Source organism: Cololabis saira, chromosome 16, assembly GCF_033807715.1.
Source record: "Cololabis saira isolate AMF1-May2022 chromosome 16, fColSai1.1, whole genome shotgun sequence".
NCBI classification, from domain to species: Eukaryota; Metazoa; Chordata; class Actinopteri; order Beloniformes; family Belonidae; genus Cololabis; species Cololabis saira.
Genome location: NC_084602.1, coordinates 38,675,640 through 38,688,430, shown reverse-complemented (window position 1 = coordinate 38,688,430; position 12,791 = coordinate 38,675,640). Strand labels below are relative to the sequence as shown.

Below are 12,791 nucleotides of genomic sequence, written 5' to 3'. Positions count from 1 at the left end.
GAAGTACAGATAATCAAAATTTCTACTTAAGTAAGGTAACGAAGTATTTGTACTTTGTTACTTGACACCTCTGTTGAGAACCACTGCTGCATTCTTATTTCAAATCTTTTTAATCCCCTCTGATGGGTGTTTTGCGTCAGGAGCTGCTGCGGTCTCAGGCTCCGGTGCAGGCCTCGCTTCAGATCCTGCAGGAACTGGGAGAGCAGCTGAAGCAGCAGGTGGACACATCTGCAGCATCTGCCATCCAGTCAGACCACCTCTCCCTCAGCCAGCGGCTGACGGCCGTGGAGCAGGCGCTGAACCGGCAGCTCACCACCCTGCAGGTAAGAGAGGACCGGGCATCTTCCTCTCCTCGTTTAGACTCGTCAGAGTGATTGAACACCCGTCTCCTCTGCACCAGACCGGAGTTCAGGACTACGAAACCTTTAACGAACAGCTGGAGTCGTTGGGCAGCTGGATAGTGGAGGCAGAGGAGGCTCTGAGGGTGCAGGACCCCAACGGCTGCACCGACCTCACCGTCATCCAGGACCGCATGGACGGACTCAAGGTTTTATCTCGGTTTCCTTTCTCCACTTACAGGACTGTCTCAGAAAATTAGAATATTTTGATAAAGTTCTTTATTTTCTGTAATGCAATTTAAAAAAAACAAAAATGTCATAAATTCTGGATTCATTACAAATCAACTGAAATATTGCAAGCCTTTTTTTATTTTAATATTGCTGATTATGGCTTACAGTTTAAGATTAAGATTCCCAGAATATTCACATTTTTTGAGATTTTGAGTTTTCTTAAACTGTAAACCATAATCAGCAATATTAAAATAATAAAAGGCTTGCAATATTTCAGTTGATTTGTAATGAATCCAGAATGTATGACATTTTTTGTTTTTGTAATTGTATTGCATAATAATAAACATAATTGCATTACAGAAAATCACAATATTCTAATTTTCTGAGACAGTCCTGTAGTTCAGTCCAAAAGCAAACGTGACATAAGACGCCCCCACTTCTTCTTATTTTGCAGAAGCTGATGCTGAAGTTCAGCAGCATGGCTCCTGAACTGGAGCGCCTGAACGAGCTCGGCTACCGGCTGCCCCTCAACGACTCGGAGATCAAACGCATGCAGAACCTGAACCGAGGCTGGTCCACGGCATCGGCCCAGACCACCGAGAGATTCAGGTAGGACTGAAGCTGCTCTCGTCAACCAAAATTATGACTAAATATCGTCCTCAAGGAACCTTTATCACCTGAGGAAAATGAGACGAGAAGCAACGAAAAGAATGGTCATGTGACGATAACGATGATTAAATATATAATGCAATATCATAGAGGAATAAAAACCAGACTAAAATGTAGATTACAAAAATGTGTCTTCATTTCCGTTGACCAAAACGAGACGAAATGTTCTAACAAAGATCCTTAAGTTCAAGTTCAAATCTATTTATAAAGCACTTTAAAAACAACAACAGCTGACCAAAGTGCTGGACAAGGGAAAGAAAAAAAAGAAAAACAAAACAGGACAACGTAAAACATATAAATGAAATACAACAATCAAGGTTAGTTAAAAGCTAGTGAGTAAAAAAGAGTTTTTTGATTTTTTTTTTTAAATATTTTTTTAAGGCTCTAGTGGCCCTTAATTCAAGTTGCAGACAGGAAGGGGGTAGAGAGAGAGAATGGGGATGACATGCAGCAAAGGTGCGCAGGCCAGGATTTAAACCTGCGACCACTGTAAGAGGACTGTAGCCTCAGTATATGAGCCACTTACTTAAACCACTGCACCACCGAGCGGCCCGTAAACATTTTTAAAAGTTTTAGGATCCTTAATGTCCATGTTTTCAGTAGTTTCTCTGGTTTAATGTCCATGTTTTCAGTAGTTTCTCTGGTTTAATGTCCATGTTTTCAGTAGTTTCTCTGGTTTAGTTCTGCTGGGTGACGTTAGTCCTCAATCCCAGTCGCTGCAGCGGGGAATCAGATCCAGAATCAGCTGCAGAGTTAAAGGCTGATGCCGTTAACGCAGAGCTCTAGTTAACGTCCATTAAAAACAAAGTTACATAGAGAAACACAGGGATCTGCTCTGGGGCTGGGAGGAGAAGAAGAAGAAGATCCATCTTTGGATACACTTTCCTACATAGACCTGGAAAAGAAAACAATGTGTCGTTGAAAATGAAAAAGATGTGGAGAAATGCGGAAAAAGAAATATGTTGTAAACTGAAAATAGATTCTTCTGTATATGGGATGAAGGTATTCTTGAGTCTATAAGGTAACAATAATATAATAATAAGATAACCTTGTTTGTAAAATGGGTTTGGCTAAATACAATCTTTGACTAAAACTAGACTAAAATGGTCCTGGACAATTCTGACTAAAATAAGACTAAAATGCTCAGACTTTTAGTCGACTGAAACTTGACACGACTAAAAGGAGAATGAACGTGACTAAAACTAATAAAAACTAAAATGATAGCTTGACCCAAAGACTAGACTAAAACCAAAATTGAAACAGGCTGACACAAACCACACTAGCTAGGACACAGCCACACACCGCCTGAGCAGCTCTCCGTCTCGCGTGACACGCCTTTTATTCAGTTAACTCTCTTCTCCACTTGCAGCAAGCTGCAGTCGTTCCTGCTGCAGCAGCAGACCTTCCTGGAGAAGTGCGAGACGTGGATGGAGTTCCTGGTCCAGACGGAGGAGAATCTGGCCGTGGAGATTTCCGGAAACTACCAGAGTTTGATGGAGCAGCAAAAAGGCCACGAGGTTCGAGCCCATTTTTGGATAAAACGACATGAAACAGCTGCTGATTTTATGTATTTACTGATGCCGAGTTTGACCCTGCAGCTGTTTCAGGCGGAGATGTTCAGCCGGCAGCAGATCCTCCACTCCATCATCAGCGACGGGCAGAGGATGTTGGAGCAGGGCCAGGTGGACGACAGGTGAACCCCGCGAGGCCTCCCATCAGCCTCATCTCGTTGTTTGTTTGTTTTTTCTTCTTCTTTTTATATTCAGAGGTACCAGCAATGACAGGCCAGAAGCCTATAAGCCAGTTTTCTCATCATTGTATGAAGCTTCTTTTTTTTTAAACATATACCCTATTGGCCCGAATGTGAGACAACCCTGATTATAAGACGACCCCCTCTTTTTCAAGACTTTTTTATTTGAAAAAAACCCTTTTTGAACACCAAATTCAATTTTTGTACAGAAAATAATTACAGTACATCTGAAACAAATGATTATAACAATATATAGAATATATATATATATATATATATATATAAAAAGCATGTTATTTTGCCTCATTCAAATCATCATCTTGAAGTTTGCATCATAACTTCTCCTCAGCTGCCGGTTTACCTGCCGATCTTCCACCCACTTTTCTCCAGATTGTCGCTACGTTTCTCCATTTTCTGTTATCTCTTCTCTTATTTTCTTCTCTTTTCTTTCTTACCACTATTTTTTATTTTTCTTCTTCGTGACAGGGGTTGGCTTTGGCCTGGGGAGTTAAGTTCAGCATTCGCTTTAAAGATATCTGGCGCCATCTAGCGTTGTGAATGGGTATAATGTCTAGACCCCGAATGTAAGACGACCGACCCCCACTTTTTCAGTCTTATTTCAATGCAAAAAACACCGTCTTATATTCGGGCCAATGAGGGGGATCAGGGGGTCAAAGTCTGAAATGAGAGAAACACAGGAAAACACACAACGGCACACAAGCCTTTGGAATCTGCAAGAGAGAAAACAAACAAACAGAAACGGGAACAGGCAGAGACACAAACAGCAACCAGTCCAGGGGCCTCATTTGTAAAGCTTGCTTGCGCACAAAACAGGGTTTGAAAGATGCGCACGCCACCTTTTACACAAAGGTTGGGATTTTAAAAAAAAAAAAACTTAACAGGAAAATGTGTGTATCTTTACGACAACCCTGACCCTCGCGCACAAACATTTTGAAGATCTGGGGAACTGGCGACGCAGGCGGTGAGGTGGTGAAATGAAGCCAGATTCATGTTTCCTACCTCGACAGAAAATACTACCGTACCATCCCTGTTTCTTTTATCTCAGTTTCTTCTTTTTCAAAGGCTTTTTCATGCAAATAGACGATTTAACAGCAGGAAGTCAGAAAGTTCACATAGATCTATGTGTACGATGCGTCGGCAGAAGAAAAAAACCCGTCAAATCACGCTTCCACATAGATATTGGCAGGTAGGATGATTTGACAGATGAAAATACCCTGTCAGATCACGCTCCCACATAGATACATGTTGATGTCTATGTGGAAGCGTGATCTGACGGGGTATTTTCATCTGTCAAATCATCAGCGGCAGCGGTCGGCTCCGCTCACTGCGCTGCAGAACGGAGCGATTCAGGAGATCCTTCATCCCCACAGCAAAAAGACTGAACTCCTCCTGAACTCAGTCACACACACACACTCACCTCTGTCACGACTGGACTATATTTTAGTTTGCACTTTATATGCTATTTTTAAACCTTATATTTCATGTTTATTTTAATATGAATGTGCTTTTATTGTCAGAGTGGAAGTGTGGTTGTTTTTTATGTTTTGATGAGCTGCTGGAAAGTTGAATTTCCCTTCGGGGATGAATAAAATTCTATCTATCTATGTATGTACGTACGTACGTACTTACCTACCTACCTACCTACCTACCCAACCGTGTGCTTGCACACGGTTTTATAAATCCGGATTTTTTTTTGCGCCCGCCATTTTCGGCTTTTGGGTTTACGTGCACTTTTAGTATGAATCCTACACTCTTTTATAAATGAGGCCCCAGGTCTCTAAAACTGAATCAAGACTAGTAGCCTCGTCTCGTGGTTAACACCTTTTGAGTCCATTTTCCTCCTGTAACGTTGCCCAAATGTCCCGCAGAGATGAGTTCAACATGAAGCTGACACTGCTGAGCAACCAGTGGCAGGGCGTGGTGCGGCGCGCTCAGCAGAGGCGCGGCATCATCGACGGCCTCATCCGCCAGTGGCAGCGCTACAGAGAGATGGTGGAGAAGCTGCGCAAATCGCTGACGGACGTTTCCCATCCAGCAAAGGTGCTGCAGGCGGGAGACCCGGTCCCTCTGCAGCAAGCTCGCTCCATGCTGGACGCCGTGCAGGTAAATACAGGTTCATCAGTTTATCTGAGGTGATGCTTTTTAAACACAGCCGAGGGAAAAGGCTCAACTTTTTCTCCGTGTCTGACGTTCCTGTTATGAACGCCCGACATTCAGGCATCTGGAAACTGTACATAAGGGTAGAGGGGGGGGCGATACGGCAAAAATATCATATCACAATTTTTTTTTTTTTTATATATATATAATATCACGATTTCGATTTTAGCACGATCTTAAATTGAAAAAATGAAAATAGACAATACATGTTGCTGAGGGTGATAACAATTTAAAGAGACTACTAAATTGGGTTTAGAGCCGTCCAACACTTTATTAACCCTTATGCTGTCTTCGGGTCAAGGAAGGAGGAAGGGAAGAAAGGAGGAAAGAAGGAAGGGAGAAAAGAAGGAAGGAAGGGAGGGAGAAAAGAAGGAAGGAAGGAAGGAAGGAAGGAAGGAAGGAAGGAAGGAAGGAAGGAAGGAAGGAAGGAAGGAAGGAAGGGAAAAAGGAAGGAAAGGAAAAGAAGGAAGGAAGGAAGGAAGGAAGGAAGGAAGGAAGGAAGGAAGGAAGGAAGGAAGGAAGGAAGGAAGGAAGGAAGGAAGGAAGGAAGGAAGGAAGGAAGGGAAAAAAGAATGCAGGAAGGAAAGGAGAAAACAAGGAAAGAATGTACGAGGGGAGAAAGGAAGGAAGGAAGGAAGGAAGGAAGGAAGGAAGGAAGGAAGGAAGGAAGGAAGGGAAAAAGGAAGGAAAGGAAAAGAAGGAAGGAAGGAAGGAAGGGAAAAAAGAATGCAGGAAGGAAAGGAGAAAACAAGGAAAGAATGTACGAGGGAAGGAAGGAAGGAAGGAAGGAAGGAAGGAAGGAAGGAAGGAAGGAAGGAAGGAAGGAAGGAAGGAAGGAAGGAAGGAAGGAAGGAAGGAAGGAAGGAGAAGTTGTTTCAATAACTGACGTTTTTGTCATTCCTATTATTTACATTCTGTTCAATATTCCAACTTTCTAGATAGCTGGTTTATGTAGAAAATCTTTCCTTCAAGCTCATTAAAGTAAAGATTTAAATGCACTCTGACAGCTGAATTAACTTTTATCTCTTTCCATCGCTTGCTTTACTTGTCAAATGTTTATGCTGTCTGTTTTAGTCTCACGCTGGTTCCTCTTCAGAGGATTAAACAGATTTGTCGTGTTACCACCCGACGTGCCAACGGTTTCCGTGCAAACTTTGTAAATTTCATTTGCTTGAGCTCGATTACTTGCAGAAAATCCAAACCAAACAAGGAGGCGGGTAGGAAAGCATAAAACTGCAATTTATAGAATGTGCGTAAGACGATCCCACAATCTCTGCAGTTTAAAAGATTATCTTCACATTTTAAACCTTCACGATCAAATAATGTCATATCACGCCCCCCCCCCTTCATAAGGGTGATGCAGACTTGTAAAGGTCCTGATACCGTTCCATATTTTGTGATGTCATGCAACGAGGGTCTTGTGTTTGGAGCTGCAGCCGCGGTAAATGTTGGCTCCTGTCAGCCGGGTGCAGGGTGTGTTGGGTGTCGTAGCGTCACAAATGCTCCTCGTCTTGTGTGCAGCTGAAGGAGAAGGTGCTGCAGCGTCAGCAGGGCAGCTACATCCTGACGGTGGAGGCGGGTCGGCAGCTGCTGCTGTCGGCGGACGGCCGGGCCGAGGCGGCGCTGCAGGCGGAGCTGACCGACATCCAGGAGCGCTGGAAACACGCCAGCAGCTCGCTGGACGAGCAGAAGAGCGAGCTGGCCACGCTGCTGAAGGTAAACGGAGACAAGTCAGAGGAGAACGGACGTCCTGCTTCCTAACGGTGTGTTGTAACGGTGTGTGTTGTGTGTGTTGTGTGTTGTCCAGGACTGGGAGAGGTGTGAGAGAGGAATCGGCGGATCTCTGGAGAAACTTCGAGCCTTCAAACGACAGCTCTCTCAAACGCTTCCTGATCACCATGAGGATCTGCAAACTGAGCAGATGCGCTGCCAGGTATCCATGTCCCATAATGCACTGGGACAAAGTCTTTGTTTGGGGATCCTTGGCCGAAATCGTGCAGAGTTATTCCTCACCTGGTTTACGTGGCGTTACAAACGGAAGCTTGACTTTTTTAATTTCATTTATTTATTTAGCTCAAATTGTTCTTAAAAACAGTGCATGGAGGGAACGAAGCCCGACGGGCTTGTACAGAGTTCCACTCCCATCAACAACTGTGATGAAATAACAAAGATAATGTACAACAGGGAACATGGATACAAGGTCTGGATTACATTAAAGATAAAGACATTGAAGGTTAAGACAGAATAAGATGTTTTTTTTAATAACTTTCTGAAGGAGGTAAAAGATAATGTTGACTTCAGCGACACATTCAAGTCATTCCAGAGTTTTGGATCTAAATGTAATATTACAGGAGCGCTGGATGACCAGATGTTCGATATGAATTAGATCAAAAGTAAAATGAAAAAGTAAAAAACTGCTGGAAAGTGACAGGAAGATCATGTTTTCTATTGATAAACTTATGCACAAACAAGCATGAGTGAAAAACATTAAGTTTATGAATGGATAATAGTGAATATTCCATAAAAAGAGGTGCAGATGGTTCGTGTCGACCAGACTGAGAGATCGTTCTTAAGAATCTTTTTTGGATTATCAGTAAATTGTTGAGAAAAGTTGGATAAATTGCATAACCGTTTTCTCCACGACAGGATCTGGAGAACACGTTTGAGGGCTGGACCGGAGATTTGGCCCATCTGGCGGTTCTGAGGGAGTCGCTCTCCTGCTACATCAGCGCCGACGACCTTTCTGTCCTGCAGGAGCGCGTGGAGCTTCTGCACCGACAGTGGGACGAGATCTGCCACCAGGTGAGTTTGCAGGGTCATGTGATGCATCCAGAGTGAGTGAATATCTGGACAGTTAAAGGAGCTTGAGGCTCCTTTTAAGAAATGAGACTCTCTAGCGCCACCCTTCACCACGACGGCCGTTGGGGGTACTGCAGCCAACAGTGAAGCCGGCACGGGAGAACGGGGAGAACGTGCATGCAGCGTCATGTGACGTCACATCCGCAGGAGAGCGGGAAATTCGGGACCGAATTTCAGCACATTTTGCAGCACACAGCCTGTTCAAGGCAAAGGAGAGATACACTAGAGGGCTCATTCTTTTGGGTTTGGAACGCTTCATCTGACATTATTACTAGAAAACTTAAAATGTATACAGATTTTTTTCATAAATCTTGCCACAATCCGGCCTCAAGCTCCTTTAAATGATCTCATGGCTCTGTGATGCAATAAGGAATAAGAGAACTGAGCAGACTACCAAAGAAAACGTGTTTGTAGGACACCTTGCTTTGTCTTTCAGGATTTCAGTGTTGACTCGTGTAAGGTAGCAACGAGGTGTTTTCCTGGAAAATAGCCCCAAAAAGATATGGGTCAATGACGAATAAGGATTTTCAACAGGTCAATTTTAAAATAATAAAAAAAAGAATATCTATTGCAGTAGTTCAAACATTAAGAATGTTGTGTACACATAACTTCATATAAAAAATTTTAATTGAATTTTTTGTCAAGATGAATTGGCACTAGCCTTAAAAAAGGTCATGTGGTGCAACCATGATTCGTATTAAAATAAATTAATTTCCTTAACATCTTGACATCTTTTTTTTTACAAGTTTTCATTATTATACAAAAATGGTTATTTTAATGGTTGCGCCACATGATATTTCATAAAATGAACATCATCAGTCAAACTTTGTTTGTATATTATGATGGAAATATAAATACAAATGTGTATAAATCTTATACACAACAAGACACTTCTGAAATCATGCCAGATAGGGAAGAAGATTGATTTAAATACATTTAGAGTGATTTCAAAAAAAGTTTTCAAAACTAGAGTCATGGTTGGACGGTCACACCACATGACATTTTGACGCTTAAAACAACAACAAAATCCCAAATATTTTTTTGTAAAATTCAAGTGAGTCCATATGTGGGACAGGTAGTTCATATATCTGGTATTTTTTTATCCATTTAAAACCTTTTTTGAATTGAAAAAAAATCTGTTTTTCAGAAAATATAGGCGTCACGTCATTGACCCATATGTAGCTTTGCCTTTACCTGAGGCAGAGACCTGCTGAAAGCGGTCTGCGACCCTCTTCTGGGTCCCAAACCACCAGTTGAGAATCAGTGCTGACGTGAGTCACGGCAGGGTAGCTCTGAAACCTCAGGTTTTCTCTGCAGAGTTGCATCCTGTTTGAAGAAGATAAAAGAGCCGTACAGGATGCACATACAGATGTGCTCGCCGAGCGGCGAGCTGATCTCTGTAGCGCGACTTCCTCCCGATACGGATTTGCTTTAGTTTTGAATGAATTTTGAGATGTTCCCGGTGAGTTTAATGCAGGTGACGTTACGTTTGTGCGTGTCGCCGCGCTTCTGCAGCTGTCGCTGCGCCGGCAGCAGGTGAGCGAGAAGCTGAACGAGTGGACCGTCTTCAGCGAGAAGTACAAGGAGCTCTGCGAGTGGCTCACCAACATGGAGAGCAAGGTGTCCCAGAACGGAGACATCAGCATCGAGGAGATGATCGAGAAGCTTCGCAAGGTAAATATCTGCTTTTTTTAAATTATTTTTGTATTATTATTATTATCATCATCATCATCATCATCATCATCATCATTATTATTATTATTTATTGTATATATAATGTTATTATATTATAGGATATATAAATTATATAATAATATATAATATAATATATATTATTATTATATATTATTATTGTTACATTATGTATTATTAGCTTTTTTTACTGCATGGTCCGTTTACTTGTTTTGCAGTTATTTCTTTTATATATATATATATTTTTTTTATTATCCATATTATTATTATTATTGTTATTATTATTATTATTATTATTATTATTATTATTATTATTATTATTATTATTATTAATGATTTTTTATTATGTAATATAATTTTATTATATATATATATATATATATATATATATATATATATATATATATATATATAAAACGTTTTGTGATTTTTTTGTGATATGATTTTTTCATTTTCATTATTATTATTATTTATTATTTGATATATAATATTATATTAATATATATATATATATATATATATATATATATATATATATATATATATATATATATTATATATATGATAAATTATACTATTTTTTATATTATTGTTATTATTATTATTATTATTATTATTATTATTATTTATTGTGTTATTTATTTATTTTATTCTTTTACTACGTGGCCCATTTACTTGTCTTGCAGCTGTAGTCTAAGTTTTTATATTTTCTGCGTGTCAGGACTACCAGGAGGAGATCACGGTTGCAGAGGAGAACAAGCAGCAGCTGCACCAGCTGGGCGAGCGTCTGGCCGTCGCCAGTCACCACGGCAAGGCCGCCGAAATCGAGCTGAAACTCAACAAGGTCAACGACCGCTGGCAGCACCTCCTGGACCTCGTCGGAGCGCGGTGAGGACCAGGAAAAAAACAGTGTTCGGCCTTTTCTTTCTTTCTCTTACACCGAGCCATCATCTGGAAACAGGGTGAAGAAGCTGCGGGAAACGCTGGTGGCCGTGCAGCAGCTGGACAAGAACATGAGCAGCCTCCGCTCCTGGCTGGCCCACATCGAGGCGGAGCTGTCCAAGCCCATCGCCTACGACTCCTGCGACTTCCAGGAGATCCAGAGGAAGCTGGACCTGCAGCAGGTGAGTAACTCCGCATCAGGACCGCAGCAAATCTCCCCGATCGTTGAGAGGCAAGGTGAATTTAATTATAAAGCACATTTCACATGACGAGCATGGACTCAATGTGCTCAAAATACATAAACAAACAAACAAAATTACAAGTTTACAATAACAGAAATAGATAACAAGTATGACAAGAGAAAAAACAATAATAACAACCATAATTCCATTTTAACAAAAGTGCGATCACTCAGCCAACCATGAGTTTACTCAAACGCCTGTGAAAAAAGGTATGTTTTTAGTCTACTTTTGAAAGAGGACTGTTGGAGCAGACTTTAGTTCCTGTGGAGAGGAATTCCAGAGAGTGTAGTAGTGACTGAAAGCACCATGAGCAGATCTAGTGTGAATTCTAGGTATGATGAGAGTCTTATTTGATGATCTAACCCAGGGGTCGGCAACCCAAAATGTTGAAAGAGCCATATTGGACCAAAAACACAAAAAACAAATATGTCTGGAGCCGCAAAAAATGAAGTCTTGTATCAGCCTTAGAATGAAGGAAACACATGCTGCATGTTTCTATATTAGTTAGAACTGGGGGAAGATTTTTTTTTCATTATGCACTTCGAGAAAAAAGTCGAAATGTCGAGATTAATGTTGAAGTACAATCTTGAGACAAAAGCCGAAATGTTGAGAAAAAGTTGAAATGTTGAGAAAAAAGTCAACATTTTGAGAAAAATCAGCATCTAACATAACACCCAAGATTTTGACAAGTTCACAAGGTTTTACTGACAGAGTAGTTAATGTTGCCCGATATTCCTCCCGCTGATCCGCGGCCTGCTCTTCCCCCGCCAGGAGCTCCAGCGCGACATCGAGAAGCACAGCACGGGCGTGGCGTCGGTGCTGAACCTGTGCGAGGTGCTGCTGCACGACTGCGACGCTTGCGCCACCGACGCCGAGTGCGACTCCATCCAGCAGGCGACGCGCAGCCTGGACCGCCGCTGGAGGAGCATCTGCGCCCTGTCCATGGAGCGGAGGCTGAAGTGAGTCGGCCGGCGGCTCTCCAGCCGCGAGCACCGTAAAAATGCTCCAGAATAACACCTTCTCTGTTTTTTCAGGATTGAGGAGACGTGGCGTCTGTGGCAGAAGTTTCTGGACGACTTTGCTCGCTTTGAGGAGTGGCTGGCCGCCTCCGAGAAGACGGCTGCTCTGGCCAACTCGTCCGGCGTGCTCTACACCGTCGCCAAGGAGGAACTGAAGAAGTTTGAGGTTCGCCGCATTTTTTTTTTGTGTGTTAGCAGTAGACTTGTAGTCAAGACTCCCTAAACCAAGACCAAGACTGACCAAGACCAGAGAGTATCAACACCCCCCTCCACCTCAGAAAAGTACTGAATAGTAAATGTTACTGATTTAAATTGGACTTAATTTGGAGATGAAACCTGAATTTTAAATATTTAAGATTTAAATTACATTATTTACCATTATAGTAATCAGATTACACCGTATATCAGCATCACTGAAATGAACCTGATGCTTAATCAATCACAACGATATGCAAATATTATTTACAGGACTGTCTCAGAAAATTAGAATATTGTGATAAAGTTCTTTATTTTCTGTAATGCAATTACAAAAACATTATGGTTTACAGTTTAAGATTAAGATTCCCAGAATATTCAAATTTTTTTGAGATAGGATATTTGTAAGCCATGATCAGCAATATTAAAATAACAAAAGGCTTGCAATATTTCAGTTGATTTGTAATGAATCCAGAATGTATGACATTTTTGTTTTTGTAATTGCATTACAGAAAATCACAATATTCAAATTTTCTGAGACAGTCCTGTATATATTTACTCAAACAAGGCTGTTATAAACACAAAACTGTAATTAAATACAGACACATGCAGATGAACCAAAACATTAAATCAAATGTAAAATACAAATAGTTTACAAAACTGTACATTAACAAGA

At 41.3% G+C, this 12,791-nt stretch overlaps 1 protein-coding gene across 1 annotated transcript in view; it reads left to right on the top strand.

Moving 5' to 3' along the window:
- Nucleotides 1–12,791, top strand: part of syne1b (spectrin repeat containing, nuclear envelope 1b) — a 191,224-nt gene that overhangs the window by 157,011 nt on the left and 21,422 nt on the right. Inside the window, exons 116-129 of the mRNA XM_061743971.1 lie at nt 141–323; nt 401–547; nt 1,024–1,178; nt 2,608–2,755; nt 2,837–2,931; nt 4,878–5,112; nt 6,688–6,882; nt 6,974–7,099; nt 7,813–7,968; nt 9,541–9,699; nt 10,439–10,605; nt 10,679–10,841; nt 11,673–11,860; nt 11,936–12,086. Of these exons, the coding sequence (XP_061599955.1) occupies nt 141–323; nt 401–547; nt 1,024–1,178; nt 2,608–2,755; nt 2,837–2,931; nt 4,878–5,112; nt 6,688–6,882; nt 6,974–7,099; nt 7,813–7,968; nt 9,541–9,699; nt 10,439–10,605; nt 10,679–10,841; nt 11,673–11,860; nt 11,936–12,086 (2,268 nt within the window). The remainder of the gene's footprint in view (nt 1–140; nt 324–400; nt 548–1,023; nt 1,179–2,607; nt 2,756–2,836; nt 2,932–4,877; nt 5,113–6,687; nt 6,883–6,973; nt 7,100–7,812; nt 7,969–9,540; nt 9,700–10,438; nt 10,606–10,678; nt 10,842–11,672; nt 11,861–11,935; nt 12,087–12,791) is intronic.